Source organism: Spermophilus citellus (genome assembly GCF_964194105.1).
Source record: "Spermophilus citellus genome assembly, chromosome: 18".
Taxonomy (NCBI): Eukaryota; Metazoa; Chordata; class Mammalia; order Rodentia; family Sciuridae; genus Spermophilus; species Spermophilus citellus.
The window spans coordinates 59,402,839-59,428,382 of NC_138200.1; the positions used below are offsets into that span (position 1 = coordinate 59,402,839).

The 25,544-nt window shown below is 36.9% G+C and overlaps 1 protein-coding gene across 1 annotated transcript in view; it reads left to right on the forward strand.

Moving 5' to 3' along the window:
- CNTNAP4 (contactin associated protein family member 4) overlaps positions 1-25,544 on the forward strand; it is a 242,231-nt gene that overhangs the window by 136,704 nt on the left and 79,983 nt on the right. Inside the window, exons 5-9 of the mRNA XM_081275674.1 lie at positions 13,294-13,497; positions 14,051-14,235; positions 14,997-15,140; positions 17,091-17,352; positions 24,037-24,186. Coding sequence (XP_081131800.1) covers positions 13,294-13,497; positions 14,051-14,235; positions 14,997-15,140; positions 17,091-17,352; positions 24,037-24,186 — 945 coding nt within the window. The remainder of the gene's footprint in view (positions 1-13,293; positions 13,498-14,050; positions 14,236-14,996; positions 15,141-17,090; positions 17,353-24,036; positions 24,187-25,544) is intronic.

The window sequence follows — 25,544 nt, forward strand, 5'->3', positions numbered from 1 at the left end:
TTTTCTCTAGATATACAGGTCCTTTCCCTGCCATCCCTACAAAGAGGAAAGGTGGTGTTGGGGCTGGGCAGGGTCTATTCCCTGGATCACAGCCTCTATCCATACAACTCCCATCCATGCCCCCATAAAGCAGACCTCTCCTGAGCTTGGGGGAGGCCTGGGGCTTCCCTCCACCCACCAGCCTCTTCTGCCTGTGCCTGGCCAGGGGAAGGCTAAGTTAATGGCACTCCTAGTGGGCTCGCCAGAGCCGTTCACTCAGGAGTGGGACACAGGGTGCTTCTCATCTCCTGACATTGAAGAAGGTGAACATACAGGAACAAGGAACTTTGTCCAGGCTCACATTAACCTGCTAAATAGGACCTCAAATCAGATAAATGACTTTGCCAAGTCAAGGTCTTGATAACTCCAGGCATCATTCGTATGTTTGTGGTTTAAGTATTTATTGACACTTGAGAGAAATTTTAAAATAATATATTTGTGTGTTGAAAAAGATGGACGTGAGCAATGTCAGAAAAATTATACACCCTGAATGCAAAATGTTGTAGCATAAGTGTAAGGTAGGAAGGATAAAGTGATTGACAAATTGAAATCACTAGAGGCAAATTTATAGCAATGGTTTTGAAATTAAGATGAAGATTGATATATTCACATGGGGAAATAGTCCAAATAGAAGTGGTACACTCCAAGCAAGCACAGGAAAGCAAGAGGAGTGCTAGTGCTGATCACTAGCTTTTTTGTTTTGTTTTTGAGAATGGGCTTTTAGCCCTGAGTGATGGGTAAGGTTGGAGGCTTAAACAGGGAGGCATATGTTCCTCAGGAGGCTTTTGTTCTAGTTTGTATAAGACAAGGTGAAGCCCCAAACTGGAAGGGCAATCAGTGCAGAGGGAGGTAGGCAGATTCAAGATACACTGAGGATATTGACTCAAGGGAGCTTGGTCATCATGTGTGAGGGGGACACTGAGTTATTGCTTTTGAACAACCATCTGGAAGGTAGTATCATTTACTGGAACAGGACACTGGAGAATAAATAGTTTCTGGAAGGGAACAGGAGAGATAATTAATTCCATGGTTGACTCTCCATGCTCCAGCACCTGTGAAATACACAAGGTTGGAACTCCAGGCCCCTGGGTTAAAGTTATAGAATTGGAAACCATATAAATGGCGTCATTATTAGTAAATCATAAAGTGTTCTCCTTGTATCGTTCTTAATAATAAAAGCATAAAGTGCAATATTTGAACTACTTGTGTTTTGAAAAATGGAAATACATTTCTACCATAATTAAAGCAGGTCCTTTATGTTATTTTGGGGCAGTATAAACATTTTTATACCCAGGCATCTCTTGTGCCTAATATGTGTATTTGCTAAAGTTAGGGGGGCAAGATGGTCCTGTGATTATTGCAGGGAAAATGTCTATTGTGAGAAGCACACATAGTTTTACTGCCCTCTACCCAAATGACTTAGAGCCATAACTTGTTATGAAAGGACATCAAGTGAATGGAAAATCCATATCAAAGAGCATGTTCTACTTTTATGTCAGTAAACTCCAAGTTGTTTCCTGAGTAATGAGTGAAGTAGAAGCTAAATTTTATGGGATCAAAGGGAAAGTATAAATTTTAGATGTCTCTGCCATAGCAGCTGTGAACATGTTTATAGATCCAGAGAAAGATGTATGGAAGGAAATAACTGATGGAAGAAAGAAAGGAAAAGAAAATCTTCCATGATAAGAGGTGCTCCTCTACTAAATGTTCCAAGGAAGGCTGAACAGTGGTACACAAAGGCAGGGGAGGAAAGAACATGGTGAACGTAATGTCTCTGACCTGCCTCGGTGGGGAAGTGGAGATTAAATCACCCGAGCTAAGGTTTTTAATTGTGGATGACTTGCAGACGAATTGTCCTTAATATAAATTCTGAAGTTCTTTTCTCCAGTCCCTGTGTAAACATCCTCATTCTGCCACCCATGATCTTCTCTTCTTCACCCCCAAAAGGATAAGAGCATCCAACTGTCCAGCCATACTGAGCTAACTGAAGTTTCTTTGACCTGACTTCATGATTTTTCTAGCCGCAGGGGTCTCAGAGATGCTTAGGGTCATTGCCACATAGCAACCTTCTTTCTTGTATCTAGAAAATTCTCTTACTCATTCTCTTTTCTTAGCATAGAAGTCAGCTTCTGACAACTTCCCTGACACCCCACCTTCAGATGGGGTCAATGTTTCCAACCATCAGAAGTCAGCCTTTCTTCTGATCATAGTGTGCCAGCATTATATAGGTTGCAATCAGAGATTCTTTTTGTTATTAATCTTCTGGATGATGAGTGAATGAATGAGTGAATGCAGGTGAGCCCCAGGAAGGCTCTCCCAGTCATCCCTAGTGGGATGTAACAAATTTACCACATTTCTTTTTCCTAGCCAAACATGTGCTATGGGAGATCAGCATCCTGAATAGACAGAGGCTATTACCTAGGTCTCTTTCAGTATTTTCTTTTCCCACTTGGGTGATCATCTGTGCTTGTCTTGATTCTTATATTTTCTACTTGTGTTTTCTAAACTGAAAACTACAGATGATGATGCCATTATCCTCCAGTGTCCCATCCCAGTCAACCCAGCCTCCTAAAGATCAGGATGAGGCTCAGATGAGTTTGGGTGAGAACAAATGTCAAGAAGGGTCAACCTTTTGTGTTTAATTGTTTAGATGCAGACTGAGGAAGAGAAAATGATGGCTTCTGTTTAATATGATATACCAAGAACTATGTAATTTTTTGAACAACCAACAATTAAAAAAAGAATAATTGAAAAAAAATAGGTGGAATGTAAGTCAGTTATCCTAAAGCTCATGTTAGCTTTTAAAAAATAAGAATGCATGGTGAATCATGTAAAAACATTAAGTTAGACTTGCACACTGTATTGTTAGTCAGCTTTCCACTGACTAACAACAAATACCTGAGTTATTCAGCTTATAAAGAGAAAAAGGTTATTTTGGCTCAGTTTTGAAGGTTTCCATCCATAATCAATTGGTCTAATTGCTTTTGGGCCTGTGACCAGGCAACACATCTAGCAGTAGCCTGTGACAAACTGCTCAGCTCATATCCAGGGTGCAAATCAAAAACAAAAACTAATAAATGGGAGGAGTGAGGGAGAAAAAGAGATGAGAGAGATGAGAGAGAGAGAGAGAGAGAGAGAGAGAGAGAGAGAGAGAGACAGACAGACATACACCCACCCCACCAGGGTCCTGCAATCTCCTGTAAGGGCATGACTTTAATGGTAAAAAGATCTCCCACTAGGCCCTAGAAAATAAAGGAACTACGAAAATCCATCAGGATTACATAAAAACCAGCTGAGGAGGCTCTCACTGAGCTAACATGGAAATGTTCTAGCAGCTATAAGAAGAGTGACTGCAATCTTTTGAAGAATAGTACATATATATAAGTGACTGGGTTCATGAATAATCTTCCAAAAGCCCCATTGCTCACCTTTGAAGAACATTAAGTATCTACTTCCTTGTTGTAAAAACTAACAAATGAAAGGAAAACATTGTTTACCCTGTTTTTTCCTGCGTAATCTGTGTCAAGGTAACCAAACAGAGAAGAGTTTCTTGAAAAAATAAAATTCAGATAATAAATAAAAAGAAATAATAGAATTTGGAATATACCTATTTTGCAACCCTAAATAAAGAAATGGATCAAGGTAACTATAGATGTTCATGAAAATAGAGATGCTTTACTTTTGGGTGTGGCATGGCACTATAATTTTTTTTTTAACTAGCCTACCCATAACAAGCATAAGTGCTTAATAAAATATATTTTAAAAATTACTTCAGAGCTTGGAAATTCAACTCAAAATGGAAAACTGAAAACACTTCATTCTTTAAAGAAAGAAAGCCAATCACAGGGTATCTGTGTTCCACCTGTTTAACTCTAAGGACAATCAGATTTTCCTAGGTTAGGGATATAGAGGTCAGAGTTCAAGGTTGCCAGAGTAACTAAAACTTGAGGAAAGAATATCCAAAAGAAGATGGTCAGAGAAGGAGAGCCTCAGCTTGAGCATATGCAATTCCCCTATCATTGGTTGATTCTTAAACTTCACTTGTCCAAGATGAGATAGATACCAAGGATCCCCCAGAAAAAGCAGGAACCAGGGGTATACAGTTGTAAAGGTTTTTAGTGTCTTCCCAGTGCTGAGATGATTACTTTGGAGTTCAAGTCCTGTGAATTTAGAGGGATTTGTTAAACACACTGAGCTTTAAACTGAAAAACCCAAAGGGCTTTTTCTTTAGGAGTAAAGACCAGGCCTGAGGATCAATAATTGTATTTGAGGGATAAAGGAAAAACCCCCAAATAGACTTGTCTCAACAAAACCTGGAGACAGATCTCCCTATAGCTGAGTGATCTGCTGGTAATTCCGCTCCCTGTGGACCACTTCCACTTACTTCTCCATTGCCATTCAACCAACAGTTCAGGTCCTCGTCCATCACTGGCCATTTGTCTGTCTCACTTCCTGACCCCTGTTAACATGTATTCACTTCTTTTGTGTAAGTATCACTTTCTTAGCAGTGTCTCTGATGCCAACCTAACTTAAATATCTCTGTTCAGATCTCTCCTGTTACCCCATTCTGTTGTCTCATGCATTAATGTACAGCTCTAAGATATATTTGTGAGCCCAGGATGATTTGCCTGAAGTCTCTTTCTTAAGATTGGAGGATACGTGAGGACAATATCTTCCATGGTACCACACAGCAGCGTACATGTTCAAAACCAATTTGTTAAGTGGGTGAATTAGAAAATTTTGATTAGCCATAACATAAACTGCATAATAAATAAATATACCAAACTCATAAATTTATTATGCTCACACAGTAGCGATGGATTACAGATATCTTTGAGAGAAACACAAGAGACGGTAAATATTTTGCGATTAAAGGGCTATTAATATCATACAAAATGATAAATATGGCAACATTTTGATGCTTCATTTGGTCTCCACTGCAGCTTTGTGTGGTATGAGAGGGCTGGAGTTTGTCACAATGTGCATCTAAATGAGGAAACCAAGAATCAGCATTTAAGTGACTTTGGTAACATTATGAAAGTTATACACAAGCTTTAGAGACAGAAATACAACTTACATCTCCAATGACACACTGAAGTGTCCTTGACATAGTAGATGCTGCTGATTTCAAATCTGTTTAGAAGGCTGATTTAGATTGATATTTCAGTAGCGGTGATCATGTTTGTCTCCACAACCCCCCAGCTGTGTTATTGCTGACCTTAACGCTGTCTATTTAAAACCATGATAAGAAAGTCACTTTTTCCTGTGGTTCTGTGCAGTATTTGCTTCTGTGCCTTCTTCCTTCTCGGGGTATTAATTTTAGTTGTTTTAAACTTAAGAGTCCCTTAAATCATTCTGTGTTCTTTTATCCTACTATGCAAAAAATAGTACCATCTATTTCCTGTTGATTTCTTGAGTGCTTGGGTTCTCTCCCCCCACCCCTTAAAAACCCAGTTCAGTAATGTAGATCTCAAGTGCCTATACATCATGCCGTTGCTTTAATATTTCACTGTATAATAGTTTAATAGTGACTCAGTCTGATTTATGTTTCTTAGAAGTCAAATTTGGACCTCTGTTTGTTTAGTAATTCATGGGTAATCATTTTCAAATAAAGAAATAGTCTGAGCACTGTTTAAGGCTGACTTCATGTTTAACCAAGAAGACTTTGGTTTCCAGCCATTTTCTCTAGCTAATGGATGTTTTATATTATTTTTTTCTTTGGCTTTTGAAGGTAGAACTCTTACTCTGCTTAATTTATTTTTCTCTTATTTTTTTTTTCTTTTTCTTATTTTGTTTCTATTTTGGTGGTGATTCCTTAAAGGATGAATAGAAAACCCTACTATCTTTTTCAAGGAGACTCTTTTCATGACCTTTAGATACAGTTAATTTTCTATTATTGAAGGATTGGCTTTCTAGTTCATGCATTTTTCTATTCTGATTTTTCTCTTTTAAGCTTTTCATCTTCTGATCTCATCAATAATGCCATAATTCATAGTTACTTGAAGAATCAATTTATCTCTGAAACAGCTTTCAGGGACAAATCTCTCCCTCCTCTACAACTTTCTGCAAGAACCAACTATAGTATAAATAAATAAAAATACTCATTTTCCATGGTACAATTCAATAGGTAATGAGAGTATTCAATTTCAGAGAACAGGTTTCTATAACCTACTTATTCTTCCTGTCAAACAACCCCCATGCTGTCATCTGCCACAGAATCACCCAGGACTTTGAGTTCCTGAGTTAAATGTGAATTCCAGAGATTCTAACTTGGTAGACACCAGGCATAGCCCCGGATGTAAAATGTTTATGGAGCCCACAAGAGACTCTTCTCAGGTGATTCGAATATGGCGAGCTCAATTTAAGAAATCATACTCATGGGTATTTTTCTTAGTAATCTACTTTGGGGACAGGAAGGACATTGCTTTTTCAAATGACAACCCCTCAAAATTTAAGAAGCTTCAAATTTCTAGAGCAGGCATAGGGTGGGGGAGGGGGAAGACATTAGGTCCAGCAGCATATATTATGATGGCAGGAGTGTTTGCATGTGAGATATGCAGAGGTGGAAAACAGTTTGCAGCTCAGGGAGGTAAAGCATTTTTGCAATTTAGTTGACATCCTTAGAGGCTGAAGCAGATCAACTTCTCTTGCACATCTCAGAAATCATTTGGGATTTTGTCCTTATGCGCAAGCAAAGTTCTGAACAAAGCCATGAATAATTGCATGGCAGGGATGTGTATCTTCCCCCACAGACTGTAAGCTCTTTGAAAAAAAAAAAGTGTTCTTTGTTTTTTATGCATTGCTGTGTCTTTCACAGAAAGCTCTCCATAAATATGTGCTGCAGAAGAGAGGGCAGAGCACATATTTTAGCTCCACCCCTTCTGACAACACTTTCTGAAAGATATTTGAATATTTTCCACTGGGAAGTTTTTGATTCCATGGGACATAGTATTTCTGAATCATGTAAATAAAACAGTCAATATCCAGGATAACAGAGAGAACTGGTCTGGGGGTGGGGCCTTCAGGCTTTGTGAGTTGCTCTGTGCCTTGATTCTTGCTCTAAATGAGCAGACTTGAGATGGAGGTATTCACCCAGGAGGATTCAGGTCGCTTAGGATTGCTGTGGTGTCAGCCCAGGCAGGAGCTGACAGACAGAGGAGAAGCCACAGAGCCCACAGAGGGCTCCAGATCACTCTTGCTGCATAACCTGGCACTGACATTGATAACTGAGAGTTTCTTGTGCACTTCAGAAGTTCATTATTTTGTTTTAGAGAGACACATACACAAAAGATAGTAGTAAGTAGTTTTGCTGTATCTCTTTTCTTGTCCAACATTCTAATAACAATAATACCTTTATCATTAGTGGTCATTAATATTTATTGATTGCTCGTTAGGTACCAGCTTCTAAAAGCTATGCAGATACACATTCATACATGAATCCTATGAGGAAATACTATTATTATTCTCATTTTACAGTCGAGGAAACAAGGACAAAGAAGTTAAGTGATTTGCTGTGATACAATAATTTCCCATCAAAGATCATAGTCTCTGAAACCTGCAGATATGCTATCTCTTTCTTTTTAACACGCCTCCCCATTTAAAGTATATTGTGGATGTCTTTCTAAGTCAATAAATTTACATGATTAGTTTTAAAGTTACCAAGCACTCCACTGACATGTATGTAAATTTTTCAAAGACTGTAATTATGTTTAAATTTATCTTTCTAAAGTACATCAAGCTCTCTCCTGCTTCTTCTTCTTCTAAGCAGAAGCTTACCTCAACATTTTATTTTATTTTTTAAAAAATGTTTATTGGTTTTAGATCTACATAACAGTTGGATGTATTTTGACATATCATACATAGATGGGTGCAACCCATTGCACTTTTGATCTCATGGTTGTGGTTGAACGTAACGTGGAAAGGTGAAAGTCCTCTACAATGAAAACTACAGAACACTAAAGAAAGAAATTGGAGAAGACTTTAGAAAATGGAAAGATCTCCCTTGTTCTTGGATAGGTAGAATGAATATTGACAAAATGACCATACTCCCAAAGCACTCTACAAATTTAATGCATTTGCCATTAAAATTCTAATGATGTTCTTCATAGAAAAAGCAGTCATGAAATTCTTTGGAAAAAATAAGAGGCCCAGAATAGCCAGAGCAATCCCCAGTGAGAAAAGTGAAACAGGAGGCATCACAATACTACAGAGAACAGTAACAAAAATGGTGTGGTATTTGCACAAAAATACAATTGAAGACCAATGGAACAGAACAGAAGACACAGAAACATACCCACATAAATACAATTATCTCATACTAGACCAAGGTGCCATAAACATATATTGGAGAAAAGACAGCCTCTTCAACAAATAGTGCTGGGAAAACTGGAAATCCATATGTAGTAGATTGAAATTGAACCCCTATATCTTACCCTGTACAAAACTCAAAATGGATCAAGGACCTTGGCATTAGACCAGAGACCCCACGCATACTGAAAGAAAAAGTAGGCCCAACTCTCCATCTTATGGACCCAGGAACAGACTTCCTCAATAAAAGTCCTCAAGCACAAGAAGTAAAATCAAGAATCCTTAAATGGGATGGCATCAAACTAAAAAGCTTCTTCATAGCAAAGGAAACAATCAAGAACACCAACAGATAACCTACAGAATGATGAGAGAAAATCTTTACCACCTGCCCCTCAGAGCATTAATCTTCAGGATATACAAAGAACTCAAAAAACTTAACACCAAAAACAAAACAAAACAAAACAAAACGAATAACCCAATCAATAAATGGGAAAAGGAACTGAACAGGCACTTCAAAGAAGAAGAAATACAAATGTTATCTTACGTGGAAGAGGCCGTTAGCAAATTTAATTAAGTGAAGATTCTTAAGTGGGGAGATTATGCTGGTATATTCAGGTGGACCCAATGCAATCCCAAGGGTCCTTTTGAGAGGGAGGTAGGTGGGTCAGTCAGAGAAGGACATGTGACTGTGAATACAGAAATGAGAGAGAGAATGTGAATGAAAGAGATTTGAAGATGCCACAAAACTGGTCTAACACCTGGAGGAAGAGGCCATGAGCCAAAGCATGCAGATGATCTCTAGAAGGTAGAAAAGGCATCGAAAGGGATGATTGATTCTTAGATACCGAAAGGGAAGCAGCTTGTGCCAACACCTTGATTTTAGGTCTTCTGAATTCCAGAATTATGTTAATAAAATTTGTGGTTTTGAAGTGACAACATTTTTCATACAGTTGCCCAAGATGGAACAATGATTTAAACTCATACAGACTGGCTACACTATTAGGCAAAGTGGCAATATACACTGTTATAAATGGCTTAAAAGGGGGCTGGGCTAAAAAGAGGTGGCTATATCACAATAATTTGCAACCCGTTACTAGGAAATTAGAGTTGTACTCTCCCCATGATGAGCCAATGCATGACAGTCACATTATTAATCTTGGTAATAATCCAATTATTATAAATCTTATCTCAGTTAAAAAGCATGCTAATGAACAAATTGACAATAAGAAAAATCATTCTTCTCTCCAATAGGTAAGAAGTCTTCTTCTACATCTTGGTACTGCAGGACTTTTATTCTTATAAATTTCTTTAACTTAGTTGATTCATCTACTTTTCCTATTTATACAACTCCAAAGATGTTTTTCCTCAAAGGTATTTGACAAAAGATAGGAATAAATATGATAGCCATTGACTGCAAGTTGAAATATAAATATTATTTTTGATGATTAGTGTTTCTAAACAAATAAAGCTTGAGTTAGAGTAATCTTATTATTTCTACATATTCATATTAGATCTTGTATAGGTGTTTAAATTTAAAATGATGAATCACCTTGAAATTCCCTTGTGAGAATTGCTTTGGCAGTTCAAGAATTCTTGAATTCTTAAATCTGAAAATCTTTGTGGAATAGAAAATAAATTTCCTTGGAATGGTACCAGTTGCAGCCATGACTTCAAATGTTGCTTTCCTGACCAATGATGTAATGTCCAAATGTGCTTTCTCAATGACTCATGGCAAAGTAAAATTTCTGAAATGTGAAACCAACCATCCTTCAAATATAGAATAAATGCATATCACAGATGCTTCTGATTCTCTAATGAAGGAATCAGAAGAAGGTTAATTCTAGTTAAAAAAAATTAAGAGTATATACTCAGGAATACTTAGGAATCCTATAAAGAATGTTGGAATAATATTAATAAGTAAATACATAAGTGACTAATGTCCAATCATAACCTCTGAGGATATTTTTTTTTTCTGGCAGATAGAAGTCTTTGCATTTCTACTGGGAAAAAAATCTACAAATGAATGTGTAACTTTATAGAATCTATCCTTAATCAGTAATAAATTATAAAATCAGAAAGCTACTAATTCATGTAAAATTAAAGAATCTTTACACTGGTTTGTTAAAAATGCTCCAGTTTAACATTGGTAAGAAGCAGATTTGTTCCTTTATTTCTAGTTTTTCTGATTTTTTCTTAATGGTGGTAAAATCACTTTCAAGATAATACATCTATCTCTCCTGACAGCAGTTTGGAGAGTTAGGTACTGATGATATATAGAATTCAAATGCTCTCTGCAAAGATCAAAAGAGTAATTTTTTTCTTAAGAGATTTTTACAGGTAGTTCTAGATTTCTACATCATGTACTTTCTGTATCACAAGTTAGTTTTTTGGGATGATGCTTTAAAATTATATTTTTACGTATTAGATATGTTTGTGTATAAATGACTTTTTCTAAATGAGATACTTTAAAAAGTGAACTGTTATGAGTGACGATTTTGTCTCAAGTAATGCTGTTAAGAATCATCCCAAATCTTTCTTATAAGAATCATATCCATCTATTACATGTAGGCTACTTGACTTTTTCTTGCATTGCAAATGCACCTATGCTCTCAATTGCAAATAAGCTTTTTTTTTTCCCTGAAGTGCATTGTTTACATGCATGTGAAATCTGTGATGTGATTGTAGCCATGTTTCAAATTCCCTACTTCTGTACTTCTTTCCTTCCCTTTCAAGCCTCTTTGTTGAATGAAGTCGACTTCACTCCTTCTTCTGAGTCTATCTATGGTTTCAGCAATCTTCCATGTGTTCTTTCATGCTAGTGAATGGGACTGTGTTGGGAGAAGGTCTAGGCCTCTGAAAATCAAGTGTTTCAAAAGCCTTCTAGTAGGGGGAGGACAAGGTAGATTGTCCTCCTTAGCCTCAGGTTTCTAGACCTGAGCCTGAAAAAGAGTTTTCTCCTTACCTTAACAAATGGCCCCTGTCTTCCTAATTTGAACACTAGTTACAATCCACAGTGGTTCTGTGAACTGACCTTGTTCATTTGCTAAATGTTGTCCATCTTCCCTGAGTATAAGCTGCAGGAGGTCAGAATCCATGGTGGTGTCCAGTACTTACCCTTTTATCTCAGCCTCTTTACAGTGCCTCAAACATGCTGGTGTAAATCTTTTTCACTGAAGGAATTTATCCAGTTGTACACTCATGCACTTGGGGAGTGGAAAGCAAGAACATGTCCAGTGACTTCAGTTTAAGAGAGGAAGCTGAGCACCTTTGCCTTAGGCATCCATTGCCTGAAATGCTTTTCGCTGCCTTATTTTGCTGATGAAAATATCCAGGCACAAAAGCTTCAGATGCTTCGGAAGATGGATGGGACCATTATAACATAATAATAACCATAGTGAAAAAAGAGGAAAAAAGACATAGTCGACTAAAGTAACATAGGCTAAACTTTTTATGGGGAAAAAAATCTCTCAGTAGCTAATTCCACAAACAGTCTTTATCTAAAATAAAATCATAACTATGATGGTTGCCTTTAAGCAATACATTAACTCAGAGATAACTGCATCGCTCCAAATGTGTGAGCACTTAAAGTCTGTCTTATTGAAAATTTTCTTAATTTATTGTAATCTGATAATTGTGGAGCACATTATTTGTATTTGACACAGAATTATGTTTTTACCAGGAACATTCATCCAGCTATATAACAAGGAATAATTGTTCCGTTAACATTATTCTTTCTAAAGAATGCAATGTTTATTCATGTGTGCTTGGTGAATGAATTCTTTATAAGCACATTAGCAAGAAGTGAAAAAAAAAATCAAACCTGAATTTTCAGAAGATAGCAGCATAAAGCAGTGGAAAAAAATATTTGAGGGTGGTGGTACTTATGAATGGTTTATAAAATATGATGGATAATCAGAATAAAATGCATATTGGGGCCTAAGAGTAGCTGTCATAATTTTGTCAAATGGAACAAGATGAGTAAGCTGTAATGTCATTTTGTTGACTGGAAGAAGTCAGCTTACCAGTTGAAAAATAGCTTCATATTTTATTGGGCTTCTTTAATGTCTTCATTTATTACATAAATGTACTCTCAAGGGTAATTGCATTTTAAAAAAATCTTCTACTTATGAAATGTAGAAAACACTGCTAGATCTCTGAGTATTATGGATTCTTTTTTACGTCTCTTGTTCAGGGGGCAACCGATTCTGACAGATGTGCTGTTATGTTACCAGTATAACATGACATCTTTTTTCAGATGGATTGAGTAAGAGTGATCTTGACAATGAGTTGGTAAGACATTGTCAGAAAGCTGAAACAACATGTCAGTGTCACAGTTATAACACAAATGCAGCAGAATAAACCTCACAATATCATTAAGTTAATGTCTTTCCAACGACACTCTTGAGAAAGCAGAAAATAGCACTGCTCTTAAATACTTTCACTTAGTCATGAAAAATATGTATAAAAAACACAAAGGTCAGTTTAATATGCAGTTGAAGTGGTGGAAGTGTAGAGTGTATGCTTATTTCTGTGAGGATCCTTTTTTATATAGCACATGGATAAAAGCATTTTGAGATATCAAAATCACTTTTTTCTAGAGCCAGAAAACCCATCTAATTTCAACATTTCAAAAGCATTGTTAAAAATACTGATTGTGAAAATGCAAAGTGATTTTATGTATGTTGATCATAACCTTTTTTTTTCCAGATTTTCATTTTTAAAGAGAAAATTAGGTATACGTTTAAAATGTATTTTTACCCCATGAATTTTGGAAGCAGTGAAGACTAAAATAGAATCAATCCTGGGTTTCAAGAAGGAATTAGGCATTCAATCGTCATAATTATTACACACACGTACACACACACATACACTTAAAAAGCTTTAATGGAGGGCATATTTATCCTTATTTATATATTTATCCATGACTTTTAATATCTTTGTCTCTAGGATCAGAGGTGGTTGATCTTGATGGAAAAAGTTCCCTTCTCTACCGATTTGATCAAAAATCCCTGAGCCCAGTAAAAGATATTATTTCTTTGAAATTTAAAACCATGCAGAGTGATGGGATTCTACTCCACAGGGCAGGGCCAAGTGGAGACCATATCACACTGGAGTTAAGAAGAGGAAAACTCTTTTTACTTATTAATTCAGGTAAAACATTTGGCGCTGTGCTTGAAGATTTGATCATTTACTTATTTCTTAAGTTACCTTATGCTTTTATGGCTTATTTTTAAAAAAACATTTAAGGTGCTTTGTTTTCCAATTCAAGGACTTATCTATCTGCCAATTATTACCCTATCATGTTAAAATGGTTCACATTTTGTAAATTGCATAAGATCCTTGCTGAATGATTTTTTTTTTCCATAGCCCTAGATAGAATTTCATAACTATTCTCTAGCACCATAAAAGAAAGGGATGGGTCATTGAAAAATATTGCAGTAGTAAAAATAATGAGGTTGTAGCAAAGATAAAATTTACATAGAAAATGAGCATGCAATGAGTAATAATAATAAAAAGAATTATCGGTGGAAGAAATTACAAGGTTGGGAGACTGTTGTACTCAAACTTCAGGTAAATTCACACTAGTCTATGGGATGGGACGAAGTAAGGACATTACAATTATTGTGAGAGATTCTGGGCCACAAAATGGATTTTTTTTCCTTTTAACTGTGAATAATGGTATGTTGTCTCTCCCTCTTCAAAGGTGATGCTAAACTGCCCTCCACTCATGCGCCAATCAATCTCACCCTGGGCAGCCTGCTGGATGACCAGCATTGGCATTCTGTGCTCATCCAGCGTTTGGGCAAACAGGTCAACTTTACAGTGGATGAGCATAGGCATCGTTTCCATGCACAGGGAGAATTCAATTACCTGGATCTTGATTATGAGGTGTGATGGTTACATTTCAATTAATACAGATTTTATTATCGACGTGTCATTTAGCTTCCCAACGGAAAATGTGCTATAGAGAACCCACCTGTGTAGTACATCCACCTGGCTGGTGAAATACTTCCCACAGTGGCCTAACTCAATGTTGGGCTTGGGTACTGGAGGCTGCATATTCCCTGCAGTGTGTTAATTTATTATCAGGGTGCAGAATCACCCTGAAATACTCTGCATAGGTAGGAAATTTCCCACATGATGAGATCTCATTACCAAAAGCAAATATGTGTTGTATGATTTCTTTATGGTTTAGGCTACTCCTAAGCAAAGTATAGATTTATGGGGTGATGGGGGTGTATCCAAAAGATTAAGACAACAAAAAGATTGATTAACTCATTAACAATTGATTCAAATACACAAATATCAATGTGTGCTAGAAATGAATACAAAATAAAATGTCACAATTAGTAACATTATTAACAGATCAAGTTTTATGATGGATATAAAGATATGATTTTCCTCATCAAGTGATAAATATCAAAACCAGGTGTGATTAACAATTTGTTGGAATAATCAAGATCTAGTGTGAATAAGGACTGAATGCATATAAATTTGCTTTAAAATCTGTATCTGAATATTTTTTGATGCAGGATGATGAAAACTTGATCTGTACCTCGGCCTTACAGTTATAGTTGCTAATCATAATCATTTAAGCAGATTATCATAAATCACTAAACAATATTATTGATGCCATTTTTCTTTCTAAGATCAGCTTTGGAGGGATTCCAGCACCTGAAAAATCAGTGTCATTCCAATATAAAAATTTTCATGGATGTTTAGAAAATCTCTATTATAATGGAGTTGACATCATTGGTTTGGCCAAGCAACAAAAACCACAGATCATCACCACGGTAAGAGTCTTCATGAAGGAATGGGTAAACAGAAAGTCTTTTCTGCAATAAAATTACTCCATTGTAGGTTCCCAGTCAATGCAATATTTCCAAGATTGCTTTTATTTAATTTTCTTCTCTGACAATATGAATATAAAGTATTAATTCTATTTAAAGGAATTGTAATTCACAACACATAATTTTTATTTTTATGTGAAGTAAAGCAGTTTTTTTAACAGTGAATATTTTGATTTAGTTGTGATCTTATTGCTCCTAGGAGAATAATTTCTTTTGCTCTGCAATTGCCTCAATAGGATTCTCCTTGACCAACTCAATAGATGAGCATAGGGAGTTTCTGAAATCAGATAACAGCCATGTATATTAGAGAGACATTGGAAAAGCTTGTATTTTTCCATAGTTATCCATACAGATTAAAAAACAACAACAACAACATGTGGCTTTTGCAACATTGCATCAACCAGTCTTTGCAAATAGTACTATTGCTCAGGCTGTATTATGTTCTAATTCAGTGGACCAGTAGCAAAATTTAAATCTAACTGTTGGTCAGGGATTAGTCAGGGAAGCAGCACAAGAGTGAGTATTATGAACCCAAGGATCTATCTTAGAACTTGGATCTTAGCAATTGTCAAAGGAGCTTGGAAGTTGAAGTCCTGGCAGGGGAAGGTAGAAGATCACAGAAGCCACTAATTCTGCCTCCAGCCGTACTGTATACAGACATGTTGGACTTTGTAGAGCATTTTCAGCCTGTGGGGAGGCTTTCCGAAGAGGGTTCTCTGGCATTTGTCTCTGGGTAGCCACTAATTTGGTAGGTCCCCAGCCAAGCACTGAGGGTGGGCTGTTTGGAGTTGCTCACTTGGTGCCAGCCTTTGGGAGGAGGAGGTAGTACTTGGTGGAAGAGAACAGGGAGAGTGGATAAACCAGCATTTCTGTTCTCATCCTTCATATGCATGATCACAAAAAAAATCCCTTGGAGTCAAATGGCTGGTGTTTTACTTTTAACTGTCAATATCACCCAAGCCACCTTTTTCAGCATGTTTTACCCAGGAGCAGACAGGGAAGGAAAGAAATTGTGTGTGTGTGTGGGGGGGGGGACAGTTTCCAGCTTTACCCATTTCATAACACGTAATTTCTTGCATTGTTTAAAATTTAGTATCTGTACATTGAAGCTCATGTTGCATCAGCAAATCCCAAAGCACGTTACAAGAATATTACTGAAAAAATATTTAATTCCTAATTGAATTATTTTATTCCTAATTGTGAATTGGTGGTGTTTATAGGATCTTAACATTCAACTAAGATTTTAAAGTAGTTGTTTTTAATAAAAGAGAAAATAATTTAAAGGAGAAATAAAAAATAAATATATGTTTCATTCAAGCTTAATTTTTCAGAAAATGCTCATGTAAGGAAACCCCACTTTTTACTGGCAAGAGGGTGTGTTGCTTGCAGGTTAATTGAAGCCTGAGACCAAGTCCAGTGGATAACATTTTCCATTTTCCCTGAGTTTGATTGTCTTATAACTGCATTTACATTATGGTTTAGCATAAAAGTTAGCATTGTTTGCTCTTTAGCTTTTGTTATTTTGTTCATGGGAACATGATAGATCTTTACAAATGGAAGTTAATTCACTCTTAACAGAATCAATATAGTTTAACGATTTTATTTGACCAAGACTGAATGTTTTCCTTCCAACATGTATTTTCTAAGTAAAGTTAGTTTCAGGGACTTTTCAAATCTATATTAAATTTGAGAAATGGGGATAAGACCAGAGAAAGTGGTTGAAGAACCTTAAAGTATATGGCTAGGACCTCGATTTTCATGTTGTTGGCAGTTTGTTGGTTTAAATTGAGGATAATGTACAATTGATAAGCAGTCTTCATGCTTATTTCAAATTCTATTACTAATGGAATATGTAAAACATGCTGAAAGATTTTTCTTCTACTTTGTCCTCAGGGAAATGTGTCATTTTCCTGTTCACAACCACAGTGGGTGCCTCTGACTTTTCTGAGCTCCAGGAGTTACTTAGCTCTGCCCGCCTCTCCCAGAGAGGAGGAAATTTCAGCCAGTTTTCAATTTCGAACATGGAATAAGGCCGGACTTCTGCTCTTCAGTGAACTCCAGCTGGTTTCAGGGGGTCTTCTCCTCTTGCTTAGTGATGGAAAACTTAAGCTGAATCTCCTCCGGCAGGGAAAATTACCCAGTGACATCACAGCAGGTAATAAATGTACTCCCACAGGCCAAGCATATGGATCTGGAAGATTTCATTATCTCTCGGTTCCTTCTCCACAAATTTTATGCATAACCAAAAAATTAATATTTGTTTAATAAATGAATACTGGAGTTAATAAGATTATCAGTACTCTTCCTTAGAGGAACTTGATTCCAATTTCCTTTTAAATATCATTCCAACCTTCGCAGTTCTTATTAACCAAAATGATAGAGATGGAGGAATAGAAATTTCCTTCTGTGACTCTTTCTCCCACTTCAGACAAATTATAGAATATCCTGAGAAATGTGTGTTTTGAGGATAATGTGAAACACTTGAAATAGACCAATAAGTTAATTGGATGTCATTTATAGGAAAACTAGACTTTGCCAAACATGGCTGATATCTCATCTGGTCTTTTGGAGACTGGGAGAGATCTTTCTGGAATCTATACCTATATCTTTGTATCAGTGTATAATACAAATGCAAAACTTAAATATTTAGCTAAATTTGCGTGTTGCACTTTGTAAAGATTTGGATAGATTTGGGGAAAAATGTAAAGATTTGTGCAAAGTTTTCCCCTTGGGCACCAGTTGGAATTCTCTTCACTTGTAAGCAATCTGGTCCTGTTTCAATAACTAGAAGTAATATAATCAAGGTGAATATATGAGTGTCTAGAAAATTAATGTTAATGTAGGTCAGTGCTTTGAATGAGGGATATTTTCGTTTCTTTATTAAAATTATATAGTTCTCAAGAAGATATCTCCATTTTTTTACATAAGTAGAAGAACATCTAAGCCCAGAAAGTGAAGGTTGCATTGAGGTAAACTGCTACATTAATTTAATAAATGATCTTTAAAAAACAATTTACCAATGACAGTGTACCATTCCTCTATATTAACTATGACCAAAGTTGATAGAATTTGACTTGGAAAGGGAGAAAAAGAAGTTAAAATACGTTTGAAAACTAATAAGGAAAACAAATATACAAACACATACACAAATGACTATTCTTTATAACCTTTGTGTTATTGTTCATCTGTCACTGCAATTTAAATGCTGGAGCTAGAAATTCACTACTAATTATGATTTTAAGAGGTGCTATGCTTGACTCTATGTAATCCTCAAAATGTGGGAGATTTGCAGTCTTGAATAAAGGACATAAATTAATCAGTGTCATATTAATAATTAATAGGCCCATAAAACAAGGGTCTAAAAATGTAAGGATTGCCATTATTGTGTAGTTTATTGTGATATACTTGATGTTCTCCAAAGTGGTTATATTCATAGTTTAATTTTCAATATCTTAAACTGCTTCAGTACAATGCTACTGTAGTTGGCCCCATGAAGCTAGCTCATTTCTAACCACTTTGTAGGAATATAGAGTTCGTAAATTACTAGGTGTACGTCTGTAGGGAATACCCTGAGTGATTTAAAAATCTCTAAATGCATGTTTAAATCCATATACAATATAATCCATTATGATGTCCTATGACTTCATGTGATTATTTCCATAGCTGCTAATGTTAGCAAAACTGTTATACTTCAGATAACAAAAGTCAGCCTTCACTTACCAACTCTGTCCAGTTGCTTTCAAAATATTAACTTTTGCTAATTTCAGTGAAGCAAGTACATTTTGCATGCACTGGTAAACTACTTAAATGGTGGTTGGGTGGGTGGGGACTCATAGGGAAAGACTTCACCTGTACAAAGATAATTAAATCAGTTATATTATGACTCTAAAAATGCACTTATTAATGGATTGCTATCATATTACAATGTCTTTACATTATATAAAGATGGCTTAATTTTTTTTGTGTGTGTGTGCATGCGTGCGTGTATGTGATACTGGGGATTGAACCCAGGGGCACTCTATCACTGAGCTACATCCCCTATCCTTTTTATTTTTTATTTTGAGACAGGGTCTTACTAAGTTGCTGAGGCTGACTTTGAACTTACCATCCTCCTGCCTCAGCTTCTTGAGTTGCTAGGATTACTGGTATGTGCCACCTCACCAGGCAAGAGTAGCTTAATTTTTCATAGCTATCGGAGATCTAAATTACTAATCTATTTCAGTTTCAAAAACTCAAACTTTTTATCTTTTGCAATGAAAAAAAAATTAAATCATATGGAGAAAGAACTGAATTGTACAAATGTTTGAGATTTGAAGCTAAAATTTTACTGTGAGGTACAGCTTTGCAAATTGTCATTTGGAATTTTTCAAAAATATTATGTCAGCCTGAATCATTTCTGAAATGTTATATTATCTAAATCATGAAACATACAAGCAATACTCTAAAAATTCCTCGTGACACAAAATATCATCTTCATGCTTAGAGACGTCAAAGCAAAATCCATTCACTTGGCATCAAGGACCCAATGAACAATGCAGTTCTGTTTTCCTATTTAAAACAAAAGTCTTTGTTGTCAAATTTGAGATTCCTGCTGATCTGGAGCATTTCTCTGCAGCTTTTGCCTGATGGTGAAAATGAGGCTGCTTTGTCCCGTGGTGGGGCCTGGCTGGGACAGGCTTGCAACGTGTGGGGTGTTGGCAGATTTTCACTTGCTGGGTATTTGTGTTTCCACGGTCCCCGGCAGTGGAGTAGCAGTCTGGGTTTGCCTCACCCAGGAGAAGCCATTTTTAAATTCCCCTTCCTCCCTTTCACTGCCAGCCTGCTCCTACTCTGCTGACTATTATCCTGTCATCCCTTAAGCTCCTGCTTTCCACTAAAGTGATGGCTACCCGTGACCTCCATCCTGTCATCTTGACTAGAGCTATCTAGTGATCTGGATCCTTAATTCTGGTTAGTGACTACAGTTAGTAGATATGGGAATTTCTGGTGCTTTCAGAGCACTGAAATATATTTGGAAATAGGCACAACCCTTTGGTTGCTCCTTGAGTAATGGCCTCCGTATAATTGCCTTTTGCACCTTTACCGAGAACCTACCCTCGATGGCAGGCTTATTTTTTCTTTCTACATCTTATCCTCTGGATGCCAGTTATAGTCATATGAGAGAGTGATGATGGCTGAGCTGTCATAATGTTTCTGTAGCAATTTAAGATAGTACCAGAGATTATATATGAGGGAGCAGAGACAAACTTTTCCCTCCTTCTAGCATTTTGTGTGTTTATGTGATTTAAGCCAGAGGGGGATGGGGAAAAAGAGAGAGGTGTGTGGGAGGGAAGGTTTGGGTCCACCATCCTATCTTCTTCTACCACCACAATTGCAAGCACTTCCATTTATGACCCTATTCCTCCATTTGTAATTGTCAGTGTTTTCTGGCCAAAGACCACTGTAAACATACCTGGAGTTGGAAGGAGTCGGGCTTGTTGCTTGTTGCAACTAGAGGAACACACACCCCAAGAGCCACAAGGGTGTCTCAATGCAAAGGTGTCCGGAATGACTTCTTGTAGGATTTGGGGTTGTGTTCATTGACCTGGGAGACGTTTCAAGGAGGCAAACATGCTGTAGATTAAAGACTGTCAGGATGTGGGGGTAATTCTATGATTAGGTACCATCGTAAAGCTCATCTAGAAGAATAGAGGAAAGAAATAAGGCTAAAATTTTAATTGGGCAAAAAAAAAAATTGTTGGCCATTCCTGTCATCCAGAAGAGGGGGAGCGTGATGTTTCTGTGGTTGGCACAGAGGCCTTGCTTTTGTCTGTGCTTGCACAGTGTCATGAAGTGGAATTGATTTCTTCCCCCCGTTTCATTGTCCAGTGACCTTGTCTGATGTAGGTGTCCTGAGAGGTTGCTTAGGTTTGACAGGATACTACCAAGCTGGGCTCTGCCAGCTTCTTACATAGTAAGGCCTTTCCAATAACTCTGGGCCAGCTCCTGGCTTGCAGGGACTGCTTTTCTCTTTATCAATGTTAATTGTTAAACATGATCAAAAAAAAAAATAAGGGGACCACCTGCTTCGTAGGAAGAGAAGAATGTGGATCTTGGAGTCAGCTGAGTTTCTGTTTATTCCTCTCCTCGCCAGCTGGAAACTATCTCTGGTAACTGTTTATCCTCCCTGAGCCTCATTTTCTCCATATTTAAAATGAGGATAAAAGTCGCAAAGATTCAGTGAAAGCATTCCGTACCTGTTATGAATAATAGCTCAATAAAATTACCATCATCATTATCATTATTTTGTTTCTATACCAACAACAGGTTCTCCACCCCCACTCAGAAGGTGTGAGTGAAGGCGACAGTAAATAGAATTAGTGTTTAGTTACATAATATCATAACGATGAAAAAAAACTATAAATCCTAAGATTCCTCCTTCTCCTTCCCCCCATTCCCAGTAGTGTGACCCTTAAAAGGGCTCACTTTTCATCTGCTCTTGAAGTGGAAAGGATTTGTATACTTACAAAGAAAAATAGAATCTGATTAAAAATTATGTAGAATTAGTTGCAATAAGTTAGAGACACCCTTCATGATTTAATTCGCATAATAAATCCCACTGACAGGTAATAAGTCTCCTCTACAGGTAAATGATGCTGGAGGACAGTTTTTCTGAAGTTTCTTCCACAACCATAGCGCAAGTTCCCTACCCTGCCAGCTGATCAGAGGGAAGCATTTAACTGTGTAAAATTACTGCGTGGCTTGTCACGGTTTCTTTTTGTTCTAACTTGGCTGCTGCATTAGCAAGGTTAGTCAGAAGGCCTCCCAAAGCCTTTGATTAATTCTGTTGTATGCCTTAGCAGCAATTGCCCAGAGCCCCTCAATACAAACTGTGTATTCCCTATACCAGCACTGGGTCCCTGAAATACTTGTTACTGATTCATGACAAGACAAATATAAAAATTGAAATTAAGCTTTTAGAAACAGTTATGACAAGAATAGATGCCTGCAACATTGAAGCATGTGGTTCGCAGGTTTGCATTTCATGCCATTAAGATTTTTTTCATGATTCATTTTTATCACATTTCATAAAAGTATCAATCTGTAGTAGATTGGAAAATAAAATTTACATCACCACAGGTAGTTTGAGAAGCACTATCCAAGGTCAAGGGGGAAGGTGTGACATGAAATAACAGAAGTAGAGTCAGGTGCACAGGGCTTTGGAAGCAAGATGGAGGCACTCTGGGGACAGAGGTGGGGACAGAGATGGAGGTGTCTGTACATTGGGGCAAAGTGTACACAGGATTTTCACTCTTTGTGCACCCTCCCACGGGAAGCATTGAATGACAAGTCAGGAATGTTTGACTTATTTGAGTCCAAACTTGTATCCTCCAGGATTATATAACTCTATTCAGTGTCTATTTAGAGTCCACTCTTAGGAACTGTGTCTAAAAGTACCTAACCTACATTCTCCACATCAGCTTTCAAGTCTTTGCCAGCATCTTTCATAAACCAAACCAGAGTTGGATCTTGAAATTTTTTTTCTTTGTCTTCCTGGATGTGATGTGGGGCTTCTGTATCCCAGCTAGAATCTGAATTAGATCCAACACATCCAGGGCAGAAGAGTGTATTCAATTAAGGGGACTTGGATGCATTTTCAGTCTGAAAGCCTGTGGTAGAAACCAGCTAAGTGGAATAAAAGAAATTGCATATAATATCAGAAAAGAGGTCCATGTGATACCAGAAAGGAAATTGCATATAATATTAGAAAAGCAGCTCTTTGGGTTTAAGAGAGTGCTTATGGTTTTGTTTAGTGATTTGATCTGCATAATTATGCCGAGTTAAGTATTCAGTGGGTGTAAACTTGACTGGTAAATCCACAATAGAGATGCTTAGCTCTGAGCCTCTGCTCAGAACTCAATCACAGAGCTCCTTGTGTCTAGTTCCCTGTAAGGGGGAGGGCTGTGCCATCCTGTGGAGACATGTCAGTGCAACTACCTCTCGTGAGGAATGGAGATTGTTTTTGGAAGCAATAAGAAAACCTTGACTTTTGATTATAGCAACATTATATAAAAATTAATATAATTAGAATTGTGTATGTGTGTGCATAGATGTGCACACACATATTTATATACGTATATAGAGAGTTAATCTCATTGTTTGTGATAGTTCTGTTCTATAAAGTTTCCATGAATGCTGATTTAGGGAATATTGAACCAATACTCTGAGGGGAAATACAGGGTTTAGTTCCTGTGAATCTCTGGTCATAAAATTTCTCTGAAGCAATCAATGTATAACCTTCCTGAATGGGTGGGCGATGACCACGCACACTTCACACGTGAAGGATGCTGTCTCGCTCCTCCTTTTCTTCCCTTTTTATGACTATGATATTATTATTTAGCTTTTCCACACTTCTCTTTTCTGCAGTATAGTAACTTAGGGTTAACTATGGTCTGCTAATATTAAATGGAAAATTCCAGAAATAAATAATTCATAGCTTTTAAATAACTCTGAGTATATTGCTGTAGTTATTGTATCTTATGGTTAGTTACTTTGTTAATCTCTTCGTGTGTTTAATTTATAAATTTAGCTTCATCACAGGTATGTATGTTTAGGAAAAAACAAAATTTCCATGGAGTTTCAGGCATCCACTGGGGGACTTTATTTTAACCAATTAAAAATTGGTTAAAACCAATTAAGAAGTTACTGGTTCTTCATTCTTCTTTCTTTGAAGTAGAAAGGGGACTACAGTGATGTAAATACTGCAGTGGCTGCAGTGCGGTGTGCATCCTTGTTGAAAACCAGCCTCCTGTAGTGCTTCTGTTACGTCATCTCTTTCACCTGTGTTCCCCTGCCCCAGGTGCTGGATTGAACGATGGACAGTGGCATTCCATCTCCTTATCTGCTAAAAGGAATCACCTGAGTGTGGTGGTGGATGGCCACGTGACCACTGCTTCTCCTTTGCTGGGGCCTGAGCAGATTTATTCAGGGGGCACCTATTATTTTGGAGGTAAGAAAAGGGGTGAGGCCTTTTGGGCAGTTGGGCTGTATTTGTATTTCTGACTCTTGTGTCTTGCCGAAGCCTTCATGCTTTAACCAATGTTCACACCGAGGAATAATTTCTCACTTTCTTTAGAATGAGTGGATCAAGATGACAAATTATAATCTGAAGTACGCTGCTACAAAGTGGACTTACTGCTGTTTACAATTTCTATGATGAGATTTATTTGAAGTAGGCCACCTTCTTCGGTTCTTACCTTCATAGCTTGTTATATTTTCCTAATGTTAAATGGCCCTTATATGTTTTCTTCTGGCTTTATGGGTTGATTTTATTGCAGTGTTTTCCTGATCATGTACCTCTTAGCGCCTCTAAGCATCCTTATTGCTTTCCCACTGCCCAATGCAGAAGGGCAATATGATGCCAATGGACAAATGATTTCAATTAATTAGCCATAGCAACCTCTTCTTCTTACTAAGTAATAGCACACTGATACATTTGTTGAAATTGGGACCTTGGCCTTCAACACCAGGCCATCTTCTGTAGAGGACAAGAACACATAAAGTGTTTACCTGCCCCATGGATGTTTGAATTAAAAGCTTGGAAAAAGAAACTGGAGAAATGTAAATGAATTTTTATTACTGGGAAATTAGAAAAATGTTCTTTGCCATCAGAAATGCAGTTTTAAAACTGTTAGTGGCTAAAACTTTGGTCTAATTATGACAAGGGGTGTTTCTTATATTATCATTGTTTGGTATTTTTACCTTTCATTGGAATAGTTGCTTCTGTTTGACTCATTTTTTAATTTGGGGGAAGTAGCTGAGGTTTCATTATTCACCACTGAAATACAAATTATTTTGTAAGAATTGACAATGAGTACGTAACCCGTGAATCAAGTCATCAGAACTTAAAAGCAAATAAAAGAACAAACATTTAAAAACCTGTACACAATCCACAAAGGCAGCATTGGACCACAATCTTAAAAGATGCAATTGTCTCCTTTACTAAGATTTGTTCATTTCTGAACCAGGTTATTTCAGAATGTATGATTGATTTAATGGCAATCCATAGGAACATATTCTTTTAATCGATAGTGAGATGTATAGAACAGCTCAAATAAGAGCTTTCATTTCAAAGGAAAAGATTTACAAGTACTAAAAGAGATAAGAAGAAAGACATATTGTTAAATGATACAAAATAAAAAATAGAAGATGGGATAAAATGTTTATAAATCATGAAAATAGAATCATCATTCTTAAAGAAGTTTATATCCCTCATGTTCAGATTTAGCAATATTTAGCCTATTTTGTTTACAAGTTTTTTTCTCTAGTGGCGGCTTTTATTCATACTGTAATATTTTATAGTGAAAT